This window comes from Theropithecus gelada, chromosome 9 (assembly GCF_003255815.1).
Source record: "Theropithecus gelada isolate Dixy chromosome 9, Tgel_1.0, whole genome shotgun sequence".
NCBI lineage: Eukaryota > Metazoa > Chordata > Mammalia > Primates > Cercopithecidae > Theropithecus > Theropithecus gelada.
The window spans coordinates 30610849-30629081 of NC_037677.1; the positions used below are offsets into that span (position 1 = coordinate 30610849).

Consider the following 18233-nt stretch of genomic DNA (forward strand, 5'->3'; position numbering starts at 1 on the left):
TCGAGACTTTGAACCTGACACCAAAAGCTCATACTATGAAGCCTCCTTAAACCAGGAACTCTGTTTCATAATTTAAAAGATTCCATTGCCATGGGTTTGCTTCTGACCATTATATTCAACTTGTAAATTTTAAATAATATGGCCAATTTAACTAGCATATCGAATAAGCTCACTATATCCTAATAATCAAAGCATCTTCAAATCTCCGTAAATAGGGACACCTGATTTTATGACCACATATTTTTACCCCTGATATGTCAACTATTAAAACATTGAAGTGTGGTATGCAAATGATAATGCCACTTCCAATTTCTCTACATGCAAATTGAACCTTTAGATCTGAAAGCCATGCTTGTTAGACAGTCATAGAATAGACAGTGGGTCTTCCATATCTGTGGGTTCCTTGTTGCAGATTCAACCAATTGTGATTCAAAAATATAGTATTAGCAGAATGTGTAACCTGCAGATACAGGGCTGACTTTTCCCCGGGGCTCAACTTCTCCAGGAACTTAAGCATTCATAGATTTTGGTATAACATTTCTTTCATTACAAATGAATATTATTTTTTTCCTCTAAATGGATTTATCTACAAATAAAAAACAACTAAATCGACTACAGTATAGTAATAAAAACATGCTGCATATCGCCTAATGGTGCACTGATATGACAAGGAAGTGCAATTTGCCCATATACCGAGCTGGAAATCTATTGCTCTTGGCTATGTTTTTCTTTTCTCGGGTGTCTACACAATTTATTGGATATGGTTGTTGACAAAACATTACTCCCCATGGGAGAGTGCCTTTTGTTTTTTGACACAATCTTGAAAACTTATAACACAGCTGTGACTTTCTCCTTGGGCATTCACAGAACCCTCTGGTCTAATCCTTTGGTCCTCTGTGAGCTCTGCCACTTTCTAGGCCACCTCCAAAATTTTCTGTCAGTTGGTGGAGTGTGGAATACAGCATGTTCTCACTCATAGGTAGGAATTGAACAATGACATCACTTGGACACAGGAAGGGGAACATCACAGACTGGGTCCTATTGTGGGAAGGGGGTAGTGGGGAGGGATAGCATTAGGAGATATACCTAATGTAAATGACAAGTTAATGGATGCAGCACACCAACATGGCTCATGTATACATATGTAACAAACCTGCACGTTGTGCACATGTACCCTAGAACTTAAAGTATAATCAAAAAAAAAAAAAGAAAGAAAGAAAGAAAGAAATACTTAAGACTCAAAGTACATACTTGGCCTCCGAAATGTGCTTCAAAGTTCCAAATTCTTGGCTGTGGATTTGACCAAGAAATTCTTCCACTTCACTACATGGGTACCCCCAAATCCTAGAACATACTTCCCTGGAATACAAAATCTTCCATGGGTAGAATGACCACATGTCTGGCCTGGCCCAGGGTTGCTTCAATGCATGCCTGTTGTCCTAGCATCTTTTCCCTCTCTCAGTCCCTGTTTGAGTAATAAAGTCAATATTGCACTGTTAGGTCAGCAAACTATGCATTGCTATACAAAGGAAGCAAATCCATGCAAACAGCAATCTTCTTCATCGCAGAGACCTGCTGAAGTCACCAACCTAATTTCCCCAACAAGGCAGTGGTGTGAAATGGCAATGAGATCGATGAGTGTGAAAATGGAAAGTACCATATGACTGATGCACCCCAAACCCTTACCCAGACTCTTCACAATTGAGCTGGTCACTCAACCGCAAAGACGTAAAGAACGAAGCTCTCAAGATAAAAGCAACTTTTGATTGTATATATGTTGAAATTTGGCTTTAGGACGAAAGTTCAAACCATTTCTTTCATTACCTAGATGTTTTATCGGTTAAAAAATGTCAATCACTGTGCTTTTTACAGAACGCTAAACACCACTATCCTTTGAAAAATGAAAATTAGCTTTCAAAATCCATCACTGTAAAGATTTGTGAAAGCAACATGGTGACTTGGTGCAACCACCTCTGTAAAACCTTGGTGAATTGCTTGGCTGTTTTTACTAATGTGTTCCTGTACACGTAAAAGAATATTTTTTAAAGCTAAAAGCTCAAGAACTTCACTGTACTGTAAAATATAAGTCAAGTTCCAGTAACCAAATTGAAGTTCTTCCATTAATATCTCCCCTGTGTAATTCAAAAACTTTAAAGTGAACTTATAAATATCTGAAGAAAGCCAGGAGAGTCAAATGCATTATAGCAATTATTAAATGCCTTATCATACTATGTGTGTTAAATGTAAACATTTGCAAAATCTAAAAAATATCTATTCATGTTATAAATAAAGTACTTTCATTAAAATAATGATTTTGATTACTTGGTTGCTTTTATTTTAACTTTCTGTGATTATAGAATACGCTTCACCATCTCTAAGTGCAGTATGAGATATGACACTGTTCACAATTTTAGAAAAATTTTACTCAGAGTTTGGCAGTTAAAGTAATATTTTAAGATTATGACAAAGCTTTATCTTGCATATTTAACCACTGCAGCATATGGGCAGACAAGAAAGAATTTCATTGTTCAGCTGAGAAAAAATCTGGATCATGAAAAGTAAAATATTTTATGAATCCTCTAGAAGTTAATCAACTCTCTGTGAAATAAAGGGGAAAAAAAGCTATGTAGGGGAAATGAATGGGGAATATTTCACTTAATAAGAATATATAAGATTTTAACAGGATTACATAAAAATTTTGTTAATATGTATTGCAAACCCACACAGATCATTGCTACACTAAATATTTTTATGTTGGTATTTCCTTTCCCTTGATGAAGTGTTTTAGCATTCAACTTTTTTCTAACATGAAAGATTTCTAGAGACAATATCACAGTAAAAATTAATGCATTGTACAAGATTTTTGCTTGAATTTCTTTCATTTGACTATTATGCCAACGTTCCCTTTGAAGGCACACAATTCACATTAGCATTTAAAATTGTTTTAAAAGTCCTATAATAAGAAAAACCCTATTTCATGGAATTTCCTGAACTATTTTGATTTGAAGATATATCTATTACGCCAACTTTTCTGGAACACAGTGAAGTAGATTCTATATATATATATTTTTCCTATACGAGTTATTGAAAATTTTATATATAAATACAAATGTGTATTTTATTGTGGTAAAATATACATGACATAAATGTAATATTTTAACAATTTTTAATGTAAGGTTCTATGGTATTAGGTACATTCCCATCGTTGTACAACCATTACCACCATCCATCTCCAGAACTTTTTCATTCCCAAACTGAATCTCCACCTCTATTAAATAATAACTTCCATATCCCCTCCCCTCAAACCCTGGCAACCATTTTACTGTCTCTATGAATTTGCCTCCTTTAGGTACCTCATATAAGTGGGATCAAACAGTATATGTCCTTTTGTCTCTGGCTTATTTGACTTAACGTCTTCAAGGTTCATCCATGTTGTAGCGTGTGTCTGAAAATTATATCTATTTCATGTATAAACTGTTCAGGGATCCAATGTGTATCTTTGGATATGTTTGGCACGTTGCATTTTAATTATTTTGATAGAAATTTTTTACACATATTGCATATATATGTATTACTTTTTTAAGCTTTACTGATGTTTACATGACAAATAAAATTGTAACTAAGGTACACAATGTAATGTTTTGATATACATATACATAGTGAAAGGATTACCACAGTAAAGCTAATTAGCATCATTTCATCATATAGTTACCTTTTGTGTGTGTGATGAGAAGATTTCAGATCTACTCTCAGCAAATTTCAAGAATACAATACAGTGTTATTAACTATAGTCACCAGGCTGTGCACTAGACCCCCAGAACTTATTCATCTTGTAAGTGAAAATTTGTATCTTTTGACCAACAGCTCCTCATTTCCGCCAGGCTTCAACCCTGGACAACTGCCATTCTACTCTCTGTTTCTACAAATTCAAGTTTTTTAGATTCCATGTATAAGTGAGATTGTGCTGTATTTGTCTTTCTCTGTCTGCGTTATTTCACTTTGCATCATCCTCTGCAGGCTCATCACCGTCGCAAATAGCAGGATTTTTCTCATTATTGCTGAATAATATTCCTTTGTGAGTACATATATATTTTATAAACACACACACACACCACTTGTTTGATCTATTTTCAGAGACTTCAGTTGTTTTGGTTGGATATTTTGAACAATGCTGCAATGAACATGAGGGTGCAGATGTATTTTAATCTTAACTGCTCTCATTTAATACAGGATTATGTTAATAAACATAGAAAACCTATTGTTTGGTTTTAGAGAAATTTTACTCAGAGTTCATCAGTTAAAGTAATATTTTAAGATTATGACAAAGCTTTCTCTTGCATATTTAAACACTACAGCATATGACCAGACAAGAAATAATTTCATTGTTCAGCTGAGAAAAATTCTGGATCGTGAAAAGTAAAATATTTTATGAATCCTCTAAAAGTTAATCAGCTCTCTGTGAAATAAGAAAGAAAGCCATGTATGGGAAATGAATGGGGAATATTTCATTTAATAAGAATATACTAGATTCTAACAGGATTATATTATAAATATTTTGTTAATATACATTATAAATATTTTGTTAATATTCATGCTCTAAAGGACTAGCAAAGTGATAAGAGTTTTTGCTTCTACCCTGAGAGAACTCTGACCTGTTTGCCTTTAGTTTTTATCAATTTTCTTTAGATGCCATCTGTTTCTTCCCCTAGCTGTCTTCCTTCCTGAAGCCTCTTTGGTACAGTGGTTCTCAAAGTTTCATATGCAGACAAGTCACCTGGGATCTTGTTCCGTGTGGCTTTGGTTCTGTAAGGCTAGGCCGGGGCCTGAGGTTCTGCATTTCCACTAAGTTCCCAGGTAATGCTGATGCTCTGGTCCGTGGAGTTTGCTATTGCAGCAAAACCCACAGGCCCTTTTTATTAACTGCTTTTGAAAAGCCACTGGTCTGGAGGCTACGTTATGCCATATATTAAAATAATGCCTAAAAGTAAGGGCAAGTTGATAATGAGAGAAGACCTGAGTGAGTCTGCCTTTGGGGAAAAGCACACTGTGGAATACCAACTGACAATCCTCACGAGTTCATATTTACTCATTCTCTAGAATTTGGTAAGTATTCCCAGTGCTATTCAAACTGCCTGCACAGACTATACCCTCCTAGAGATTCATTCCAAAGTGCAATAAAAAAAAAAGATAAAAAGGTATTTTTCTTGTGCTTCATGAACATGGAAGAATCAATCGTTTATGGAAAAAAACTTGATATTGCAAACTCAAATTTGTAAAATACAAATGCATATGTATATGTAAAATATTTTAAAGTGGTTTTAAATTTCAAAGGAAAGCCTCTCTTATTTTGTAAGAATATACATATGCACGTATCTATATGCACAAATATATTAAATACTTTAGTGCAGCAAAAAATGTAAATTTATATAAGTTCTAATAATTCAAATCTATATAACTTCACAGCAGAAATAATTGTATAAATGAATACATGAAACACTCATTTTGGTATCAAAATACATGAATACACATATATACTGTATGCAATATGGCTACATTTTTATGACATATTCCCTATATCAAGTCAATCTCAGTCATGCAAACATGACAGGTTTGCTTTGGACAAATGAGGTTATACTATTTAAAAACTTAAAAGATTATTAAGTAATACTGTTTTTGTTGAGAAACACAATTACCCGTTCCTGTACTCACCCAAAGAAAATAGCAGAACAGTATCAAGATCTACTGAATTGGAAAAATGTCATATATATAGTCAATGAAACTTCAGTAAATGAGAAAATATGTCAAAAATCAAATGCTAAACAATTTTTAAAAGGTGAACATAAAGAAAGATTTACTACGGGGAAAACAATGGAGGGGAAAAAAGCTAAACTTTCAAATACACAAGTGCCCAGGTGCAGTGGCTCATGACTGTAATCCCAGCACTATGGGAGGCCGAAGTGGGTGGATCACCTGAGATCAGGAGTTTAAGACCAACCTGGTCAACACAGTGAAACCCCGTCACTACTAAAAATACAAAAATTAGCTGGGTGTGGTGGCACACACTTGTAATCCCAGTTACTCTGGAGGCTGAGGCAGAAAAATCGCTTGAACTCGGGAGGTAGAGGTTATAGTGAGCCAAGATCATGCCATTGCACTTCAGCCTGGGTGACAGAGCAAGACTCTGTCTCAAAATTAAATAAATAAATAAATAAATAAATAAATAAATAAATAAATAAATAAAAATTATGTAAGTGGAAAGGAAATACATTTTCCTTCAGTTATTGACATTAAGAATTATAGAAACTGTTAGAAATATTTTCCCAATAGAAATGCACCAAATTGTCTGTAAAAAATTTAAATAAAACATAGAAAGAAACATCACATACATTGGAGTAAATAAATTGTTCTTACATTGTTTGTTTTGAACAAAAGAAGGGAGCCGCCCAAAAGCTCCATTGAGCTCACATTGGTTAGCCAATTACTTGGTCTAAAGCTAGGAGTCTGAGGTATTAACTGGATTGCTGTTGATGAACATGGCAGAAGGGGATTTTAACCTTACTTTCTCATCTCCTCTCTCCCATGTCCCTCTGCGTTGCTCTTAATAAAATCCAATCTTCCCAAGAGAAACCTATTATACAGAGCTTTTCACTTAAAAGGTGGCATTTCTCTTATTATAATATTTTCACCTCTGCTCAACCAAACATCTCGCAAAAACACTGCAGTAAAATAAATGTCAAATTTTTAATATCTTTTAAAAACCACCTGTTTGTGATACAGAAACTGGATTCATATCCTTGGAATACATGTTTTCTAAAGAGACACAGGGATCTCAGTTGCTAAGTTACCTCATATGAGAACCATCCTGTGGGTTGTAAATTAAATTATATTTTTGTTGAAATATGACTATGCTTGAATAGTAATGGGATCTCTTGTCATCACTTCTATCAAAGACTCTTCAGAAAAGGCCTGAAAGGTGTTGGGGCATTTTGGCCCTCCCAAATGCCAGTCATGGCTGAAATGATTTCTTTCTTTTCTTTTTTTTTTCTTTTTTGAGATGGAGTCTCACACTGTAGCCCAGGCTGGAGTGCAATGGCGCGATCTCAGCTCACGGCACCTCCACCTCCCGGGTTCAGGTGATTCTCCTACGTCAGCCTCTGAAGTAGCTGCAATTACAGGTGCCCACCACCATGCCTGGCTAATTTTTTGTACTTTTGGTAGAGACAGGGTTTCACTATGTTGGCCAGGATGGTCTTGAACTCCTGACCTCGTGATCTGCCTGCCTCGGCCTCTCAAAGTGCTGGGATTACAGGTATAAGCCACGACGCCTGGCCAGCTGAAGTGATTTCTAGGCAAGTAGGAGGAGGGTGGCCCTTCCTCCAGAGCAGCCATGATGGCTGAAGGCTGCCCTGGAGGAAGGGCCACCCTCCTCCTACTCGACCCTCTCTGCTACAGCTTCCAAGATGATTGACTAGAGAAGGTAAAAGCATACACTTAATAAAAGTTGGTAACCCATACTATATACCTCCAAGGGGAAGGTACAAAAAGGTTCCCTCTCCCACCCATCTTCTCTTTAATCAAAGCACACACATTCACGCACCCAGCCAACAATAATCACAACTATTCATTTGTAGAACAAATTGAGAGAGATGTTGCAGTTTTTGCAACAAGCAACAAAACATTAAGTTAAAATAGAGATCCCTGAAGGAATAGTAGTAATAGTTTCAGAGTGATAATCCATATTTATCATATTTCATACATATGACTTACCTTTGCCTTGATAGAAACAAGGACTATTTTAAACCCAACTAACAGTCGTGAATTAGAGCGTGTAAACTAGTAAGCCATTCAGTCACTTACCACAAGTTTCTGGGTCTTCATCACTCCCATCGGAGCAGTCCTGCCGAGAGTCACAGACAGATTCTTTGGTGATGCACTGGCCACAAGAGCAAGGGAATTCATCTGCAGAGCAAAGCTTTCTGGATTGGGCCTGTCCACAGGCATAGACCCAGAGGTGATCAAGCCCAATAAAACTTCTCTGGCTCAAAAGAGTCCCTTCAAAAATAATCTTCAGGAAGAAAAAGATCAATTTATGAGTTTACAATCTCCTTAATAAGACAAAAAACTAAAGAAGGTTGATAAAGACTAAATAGTTATTGAGAAAAAGTGTTTAAAGCAACCAAGGCAATATATAACAAAGTTCCTGTTTGATAAGCTCAACTCATGCTCATAAGACTGATGGAAACATCTGCTCCACTAAAGTCTCAGAGACACCTCCCAGGATCAGGCAAAACACAAGCATCCCACTTAACTATCGAAGATGTCCCTGACTGCAGACTTGTTACTTGGTCATCATCCTTAATTTTCAAGGAAAATAAGAAGTATTGTCATTACTTATAGAACAAGAGCTGTAACTGCATCTGACTTAGTTTTTAACTACTGAAATTAGTATTGGAATACATGAAGAAAAATATCAGGCAAATGGAAACAGACACAATATAGGAATAAAAAAATGTAAGGGAATAAACATAAAACTCTAGTAAACTTACATAAAAGAGTAATTTATGTGGTCACCAATTGAATTGCTAGCTTTTCTGAAGATAAGCAATATTAGCAAATGAAACAACCACACATTGCTGGTCAAGTGTAAGATAATGTCCAGGTATTAGTATTGCTTGAGTTTCTACCAAGAGCAATTATTACTTAAAACCAAAAGTGCAGAAGAATAAATAGCTGACTGTATCACAAATAACTAATTATTTGCTGTCCAAAACATTAGCCATGAGCCAGAGATGACTATTTCAATTCAAATCAATGAAAATAAAATAAAATTTAGTTCCCTCAGTCATAGTAGTCAAATTTCAATTGTTCAGTACCCTCATGTGATCAGTGACTACCATATTGGACATCAGATATAAAGCATTTCCATGATGCAGAAAGTTGTATTAAACAGCCCTAAATGTGGTTAAAATTCCAGCCAGATACTAAGAATTAAAATTGACTTCCTTCAGTTTCATCCAGCTTAAAGTTTCTGAATAGATTTTCTTTTCAAAACATGAGGGATAGGCCAGGTGTGGTGACTCACACCTGTAATCCCAGCACTTTGTGAGGCCAAGGAGGGTGGATCACTTGAGGTCAGCAGTTTGAGACCAACCTGGCCAACATGATGAAACCCATCTCTACTAAAACTACAAAAATTTAGCCAGGTGTGGTGGCAAATGCCTGTAGTCCCAGCTGCTTGGGAGGCTAAGACAAGCAAATTGCCTGAGCCCAGGAGGTGGAGGCTGCAGTGAGACAAAATCCCACCACTGCACTCCAGCCTGGGCAACGGGGCAAGACTCCATTTAAAACAAGCAAAACACCAGGGATATCTATTTGTTTGTTCATTAAGAATTACTTAAGGTCAAATTTGCAGTTTGCAAATATGTCTAATAATTTGGTTTAGAAAATAATATTAAATTTAAATCATAGCCAACAATGAGAAAACTTTGTATGCTGCTACATACTTTTCCCATAATGAATTATCATACATGTAAAAATTATTAGTGTATAGCTGTGTATTTTCATAGCAGCAAGAGATCAGATATGCAGAAATGATATTAATTTGGGGTTCAAAAATTGATGGGTTTAAACTTAGGCCTCAAAGGCCTATAATTATTGAACAGCTAATTATATTACATATGCACTTGAGAACCTGGAATAACTCTCAAATTCATTTTCTTTACATTTTACTTTGTTTTATCTTTGAGTTAAAACAAAATTTAATCTTCAGTTTATGAAAAAAGAAACTTGTTTAGTACCTGAGAAGTTATAAAAACAGACATCAGCCTAAAAAAAATTAAACAGTGTCAAAGTGTTAACTCAATAGGCTGTGATAGGATATATGAATGGAAAATCACCATAAAGAAATGAAATGGATTTCATAACCTACACATATAATCAGTATCATCATTTTATACTCACACTCCAGCATAAATAAACTTACACATTCCATATAACATGTTGGTGCAAAAGTAATTGAGGTTTTGGTCATTAAAAGTAATGGCAAAAGCTGCAATTACATTTGCACCAACCTAATACAAAAACAAAATATCAACGTAATTTTTTAAGAGACAGCATTCCTATTGAGCCTATGTATGTTTCATATGCTTCTTGGTGTAGATAGAGCCATCCATGTGTTATAAAGATATGAATTATTGCATTCAAAACATTTGCCTATACTCTACTAAATTCAATACCAGTTTACTATTTATCTACTTCATAATGCAATTTGTTTCCCTGGGGCAAAGCATGATGCTGGGGAGCAAGAAAGGAAGGCTGTGGAGACTGAGGAAGCTGTGAACAAGAATGGATACACTCAGTTTCCTCTGCCATCGAAAATTTGGTCTGAGAAGGAAAAGGTACAATTTTAAAAGTAGGCTATCACTCTCCCCAAATATACAAGTATGCATCCCTAACTTAAATGCTAATTTAACTTTAGCAGTGCATGATCAATTTATTACTGCAAAGCTAAAACTTAAACCATGATTTAAAAAAAATACTGTTTTGTTTTTTTTTTTCTTTCATACCTTAAATGTCTTCAGACCTTCTGGTATTAACACATCTGCTTTCACCCATTGGCTGTGAGTTGATGTGTTGTATGTCCAAAACATTTCTTCTTCCTTTGATTTGAAGAGAAAGACATCACTCATTCCCCATATTCTAATCTTCACATTTACATACATGCTCTCTTAATTACATTTTAGTAGGTATTACCTTACCTGTAAGATATAAAGTACTAGGAAATCTAAAGTCTTGGTAGTAAAATTGAAAAAGCTGAATATCATTTAAAAAAATAGGAAAATAAAGCATGTTTATGCAGTAAAGCTGCTTTTTGCAGATAAACAGTATTAGGATGGAACAAACATTTGGATGAAATCTTTAAAAAAAACAGTAGTGAGCTTCAAAAATAAAATTCTAAGTAACAGCTAATAAAATCAGCAATTTAAATGTTGATCTCAATAACATTTTTACATTTTGTTATATTGCCATGACTCTAGTAAAGAAAAATATTACAGGCAAACAATATAAAGGTTAAAAATGTTATCAGATGCATTTTCTGTAAAATTTCAAATTATACTAAATATTTTTTCCTATGGAAACATTTGGTCCAAGTTCCAAACCATACAGTTATTTTCTGAAAATTACATTCTTAATTTGGTCATTCTATCAAAGGCCTATTTACATCTTTTAGAGAAATCTATGTCATGCACCTATACAATGATCATTTTTCAGATTGCAAAATGTACATAAAATTGTTACTACATGCTATGAGTATAGTAATAAGGCTTTACTGCATTCAAAATATTTATTGAGTGTAAGAAGCTCAATAAAAGTCTATGGTGAAACTCCATCTCTACTAAAAATACAAAAATTAGCCAGGCATGGTGGTGGGTGCCTGCAATCCCAGCTACTCAGGAGGTTGAGGCAGGAGAATCACCTGAACCCGGGAGGCGGAGGTTGCAGTGAGCCAAGATGGCACCACTGCACTCCAGCCTGGGCAACAGAGCATGAATCCATCTCAAAAAAACTAAATAAAATAAAATAAAAAAGTCTATAAGTTACCCAAAATTTTGTCTACTGCATGTATGGCATTGGTCTTTATGATTTATGATAATGCTTTTATGTTCTGAAATCATCTTATTTTTATTTAAAGTTTATCAGACATTCAAATTAATTTGACATATCTCCCCAAAAATAGACCAAATTGTTCATAATGTTTACATATAGAATGCACTAATTTTTTAGGTAACAATATGATAAAAATGCGAAGATTGACATAATTATCTCTCAGGTCGAGCTCTGAGCCTGGCTCTGTCCCACTTTCCAGCATGAGATAGAAAGCAGCCCTGAAAGGCAACATCTTGTTGTAATTCAAATGACACGTGACATCAATATTTGTCTCCTCACTCAGCGTCACATATTTTATTCATGCCCAAGATTTTCTAAAAATGAATCTACTTTCAACTTAGTCCTGCACCCTCAGATGCCTACTCCAAATTTCCAAGTCCTAAATATTTCAGAAGATAGTCTAAATCCATTACAATGTACTTCATTACTTATTCATATCAACTGAGAAGATTTCTACAAGACAATGAAACACATGGGGTGAACATACTGTCGGCTGATAGCTTTCATGGCGGATCAGGATGAACTGGAGTTATAAAAAGTTGAGACAAGCAACTAATTTTTCTTCTACTTATTTCTTACACAACTTCAGTTATTTAGCATCAAAACACTTACACCCTCCACAGATGCTTTTATTGTCACCTCTTGGCAAACAACTGTATTTACCACTTTCCCCCACTTTCATTTTTATGAAAATAATTTAGAGCTACTGTGCTCTTTTTTCAGTGACAATTTAATTGATTCCCCTCTGCTCCCCCTGAAGATGGGTGCACTTACATTTTTTTGAAAAGTGAGCAGTGTTCTTTCCAAACTTAAATGGTTTTTCATAAGCCAAGTTCATAGCACACAGTGAATGAGATCTAAATTTTTCTATACATTTTCCAGTCTGATGGCACTAGCAATGTTTTGTAAAAAGAATTTATTCTAAGTGAAATCAGGTTTCATTTTATTTCTGCTCTCACTCTCCCTCTTTCTAGTTACTTTTCACAGGTGTTAATGCAAAAAAGAAATCTCCAACTCGGCAAAGCTTTTCAAGTGATGTTCTACTTTTCTTTTATCTTAAAATCAGTAAATAATTTAAAATATATATATATATATCTTTGCTCCCCCAGTCCAGGATCAATAATGCTGATGTAACTTTCAAGAAAAATATTTAACATATTTATTAACACTCTCTCTCTTAGAGATGCCAGTCTATGCTTTTCCCTTCCAGTAAAGAAATCAAGGATAAAGTCAACGTTGTTGAGTTTCACTACTTTTGATCACATCTAGGAATAAGACCATGTAATCTGGTAAAGACTTACAAGTAAATTTGGTTGTAAAGAAAAATTACACGTAATTTTTTTGGTAAATAATTATGTGGAAACTTTACACAGAATAAAAAGTAGGCTGTTGCTATGAGTATTATTTTATAGATCATGGACACAGATCTAACCCAAGAATAGTTAGATGGTACAAACTTTAATTGCTACACACTTCAGTTGATTCTAAAGAGTGAACTTTGTACTTAACAACTTGCCTTCCCCTGAGTTTTTCACTTCTTAAGTTCTAATGTCCTCTGGAAATAAAGAAAACAACTTTCAGCATTCTTGCTAGATATTTCTTGGCTTACCTGCTCACATGTATAGAGTAACAGATGTTCACAACAGAAAACAGCATTCTATTCATAGAAAGACGTAAATCATCATTTTCATCAAGAGCTATTTTTTTAAATGATAGTTTTGGAGTCCTTTTAAGTGTGTGATAAAACACTGACTTATGACTTAAATGTACTTTGATGCAGATTTTGCATCAGTGAGTAACATATGTATAGAGGATAGCAAATAGTGTCAGAAAAGACAGGACACCTCACAGAATACTGTCTAACGAATCAAGCATCAGTCAACAATCTCTAAGATGTACAACCATTTGGTTCTGGTTAATGCACTAGATCATTTCCCTATGATTAACTTCTTTTCTTATAATATGATAGACAGAATCTTGATAACTGTATTACTGATTAATAGAGTTAACGATGTGTGGTATCTAACATCATTTATATATGATGTAATACTTGAAGCCAATTTGTTTTCACTCCTTTCTTGCATAGTTCTAAAGCCATCGGAAGAATGGCACTGCTCATTTTCAGTAATTCCAATCTACATTCATTCATAAATACATACATACTATATACACACATTCATAATTACATAATACACACACATTCATAATTACATACACAATACATACACACATTCATAACTAAAAACATAATTCCATTCTACATGCATTGAAACTTTTAAAATGCATCACTCATTTTCAGAGCAGATTAAAATAATCCTCAGGATTAGATCATATTATAGTACAAATTTCTACTTAAATTTAGGCTAAGAACTCATTCAATTTTAATGAAATAATTATCTGTCATCTGAAAAGCATTACCATAGGCCCACATATATAATTTAACCATTTTTAACTATAATTTAAACTCAATGAAATTATTCTAGAATTTATCTACTATGCCTTTATTGAAGAAGGAGCTGGAAATTATAGAATGTTGCAGATTGCATGGAGGCTCACTGGGATTGGTTCAAACAGTACAGGTGATAGCAACTGAAATATTGAGGCATGAATGGCGGAACATACACGGATACAGTTAAATTTTTTCTCTCTTCCTTTTTGGTAAAATTCATGCCATGTATCTGGACAGTTTGTAGTGCTGCAGGAAGGATAAGGAGATGCTGTCCCCTTTTCTTCCTCCCCCTACACCTTACCAAATGGAATGAAATATATTAAATAGATTGCAGGGCAGTGACTACAAAGTACTACTGCAAAAATCACAAAAACATAAGAAGTTCTAGAATGCCAGAAAAATTATATCGCATGCAATTAAAAAAGAATGTATATGCATATGTATATTACTTTACATATCTATATGTGTGTATATGAATGTGTGGGAAGATATATATATATCACATCCACATCTATAGATAGGTGATATGTGTATATATATCACATCCATATTTATCTATATTTTTACATCTATGTGGACGTGTAGAGATATATATGTATATCTATAGATATCTCACATCCACATAGATGTAATTATGTGAATCCATATAAATCTGGATACATTAAATAATATATTATTTGTTATATATTATATTACATATAATTATACATTATGTATTATTTATTATGAATCTATTTATTCATCTCCAGTTTCTGGCAGAGAGTTCCCAAAAACCTGTGAATTTCCTAATCAATAGGGATATTAATAGAATCTTAGGGGACTCATCACCAGAAAGATCAAGCTATGATTAGAAGCTTGGAACTTTCAGTCCCACCTCTTCTGGGAAGAAGAGAGGGGCTGGAGATTAAGCTAGTAATTGATCATACCTACATGGCAAATCCTCTATAAAAAATTTCTGGAGTACAAGTTTCAGAGAACTTCTAGATTGCTGAACATGTGCTGATTCCTAGAGGGAGCACACCCGGGGATGCATGGAAGCGAAGCACCACCCCTCTTCCCACATACCTTGACCTATTCATCTCTTCCGTATGATTGTTCATCTACATTTCTAATAATAAGTGGGTAAACATGAGTAAAATGTTTTCGTGAATTCTGTGAGCCATCCTAGCAAATTATCAAACCTAAGAAGGGGGCCATGGGAACTGCAATTTATAGCTGGTAGGTAAGAGGCACAGCTCACAATAGGAAGCTTGTGATTGACATCTGAAGTAGGGGTAGTACTGTGGGCCTGAGACCTCAACCCATGGAATCTGCACTATCTCCAGGTAGCTAGTGTCAGAATTGAGGCAAATCATAGGACACTCAGTTGGTGTCTGCTAGAGAACTGAATTGCTGTGTTGGAAACAAAACAAAACAAAACAAAACACGAAATCTGATGTCAGAAGTAAGATATTGGGAGTGCTGAGGGCATAAGAGTAGAAAAAGCAGGGTTTTTCCTATACTATGGAATCAGCTGTCAGTTTGTTTTTATCTCTTTTTCTAATTGGAGTACTCACCCAACTTTACATTTTAGAACTCATTGAGCACGTGGACAAGGAGAGAGAGAAGAAGAATGGACTCAGTCTACCCAGTGTGCCATTTTTTCAATATTTAATCGATAATTACCAGTCTTGAAAATTATGTCGACTGCTACCCAAACAAGTTTCAACCATTACAGTTCTAATGATATATAGATGTAATGCCCAAAACAGATCACATCAGAGCTTCAGTACAGAGCTCACGATACAGAATCTCAGCTATCTCATTTTTATTAGATCTACAGTTTATTTAATATACTTTGATGAATTTTGAAAACTTTATGAAATAATATTGGGCAGCTTATCATATTAACTTTTGTACATGAGAGTGTCTCCTATGCTTGTTTCTTAATAATTCTTTTTAAAAGTATACCAAATAAAGTCAAGTTCAAGAATAAAAGCTTATGTGCAACTGAGAAATCGAAACACAAGTTGCCAAGAGTTAGAAACTTCACTGATTCAATGAATTTGAAATAAATGCAACTTTCTTCTTACCTTATTATTATACAGTCTTACTCTCAGGACACTGCTTTCCATAGTGTAATAGAATTGAAGATGACAGCTCTTGCCCAAGCAATGACACACAGAGCTATTTAGGTAAGCCCTGCTGTCTAAATGGTTAAGAGGAAAAGCATGCTTAGCCCCTACCCATACATAATAACCTGAAATATAAAAGAAAAAAGAAGCAATTGAGGAAAATATTAGCTTCTTTCTGTCTGACTAAAACTATTACATTTCTGAAGTGTTCAAAACTGGACTTAAAACACAAATATTTTACTTAAAAGGACAGAATGTTTTCAAATGATTATATCAACTACAAATAAGAGGTTTTAATTTTTATATTAGCTCCAATATGTAGATAAATCTTCTCCTAATTTCTATAAACCAAATTTGATAATACCCTTTTGTAAAAATTCAAGATTCCTATAAAAGAAATCTACATATACAAATTGCTACACCACCAAATTATTATCATTTTTCTTTTAAATATCACAATTCAATCCTTTTTTTAATCAAGAATTTCTCTTCATCTTTCCCAGAATTCTTGCCCCTTTGGATGATTTTCTGATTTACTTTTTGTAGAAAATCCTTTATAGTTTTAGGAAATACAACTTAAAATGCCTTCTTTCTTACCAAGCCACACAGAGGTATGAGATATCTACGGTCCTTTTAAACGTCACTTATGAATTTTGTTTTACATAAAGATATTGTAGATAAGTTTTTCCCCATCTGATATTTAAAACCAATTTGAGCTGTTCTTGAACTTAATAACATTGACAACACAGATTTATATAGAGATTTCTGTAATTTTACTTCATTTTCAAAAATAAAGTCTGAAATGCTTCTTCATGCTACTGAAAGAGCTGCATGTCTCAGACACTATTTTAAAAGAAGTCTCTAAGGAAACCCAAATACAATAAGAAAGACAAAAACAAGAACATTAGACAAAATTTCAGCCTCAGATATTTACAGCTACAGCAAATACTAAGCATAACATAATCCTTAGCTGGATAAACGTAATGTAAAAGCTCACACTATTTACATTAGTGCCTTTTACACAGTAAATCATGTCTGACTTTCAACAAAAAATTACAAGGCATCTGTAAGGCAAAAAACACAGTTTGAAAAGAATAATCCTAAAAAGTAAAGTCTATTAATCTTTTTGAAAATAGTCTGTACACTATTCACAATATCAAAGACAGGGAATCAACCCAAATGCCCATCAATGATAGACTGGATAAAGGAAATGTGGTACATATATACCATGGAATACTGTGTAGCCACAAAAAGGAATGAGATCATGTCCTTTGCAGGAGCATGGGTGGAGCTGGAAGCCATTATGCTCAGCAAACTAATGCCGGAACAGAAAGCCAAGCACCACATGTTCTCACTTATATGTGGCAGCTGAACAACGTGAACACACATGAAGGGGAACAATACACACTGGGGCCTGTTGAGGAGTGAGGGGAGGGAGAGCATTGGGATAAATAGCTAATGCATGCTGGTCTTAATACCTAGGTAATGTGCTGACAGGTGCAGCCAACTACCACAGCACATGTTTACTTATGTAACAAACCTGCACATCCTGCACATGCAGCCTGGAACTTAAATAAAATAAATAACAATAATAATAATATTACTACTACCCCCAAAAAATAAAAAAATAAAAATAATCTGCATAATAAAACATATAAATACAACGCTAAAGACAGCAAAAACTAATTACATTTATAAATTGTAAAAGAAGAAATTAAATTTCATACAATTCTAATACACTCTATTAAAAACATATTAAGATACACTAGGAAATAAATAAGAAAATATTAGCAAGTATAAACTTAAAACAAAAATAAATTAAGACTTTAAATTAAATGCCCAATAGGCAGAATATAACCTAGACTGGCCATAGTGTCAAAGAGAAAATTCATGTACCAGAAGCCCTGAAATATAACTCAAAATAGAGTAAATTATATAGAAAATAAAAAGGAGCAGTCAAGTTATGGAGTGTGAACATTAGTTGTGTTTAATAGAAACTCAAG

General features: G+C 34.3%; 1 protein-coding gene across 1 annotated transcript in view; it reads right to left on the reverse strand.

Annotated features, from left to right (window-relative positions):
- Nucleotides 1-18233, reverse strand: part of MALRD1 (MAM and LDL receptor class A domain containing 1) — a 670416-nt gene that overhangs the window by 575236 nt on the left and 76947 nt on the right. Inside the window, exons 8-10 of the mRNA XM_025396215.1 lie at nucleotides 16189-16355; nucleotides 10566-10658; nucleotides 7858-8065 (exon numbers count right to left, since the gene is read on the reverse strand). Coding sequence (XP_025252000.1) covers nucleotides 7858-8065; nucleotides 10566-10658; nucleotides 16189-16355 — 468 coding nt within the window. The remainder of the gene's footprint in view (nucleotides 1-7857; nucleotides 8066-10565; nucleotides 10659-16188; nucleotides 16356-18233) is intronic.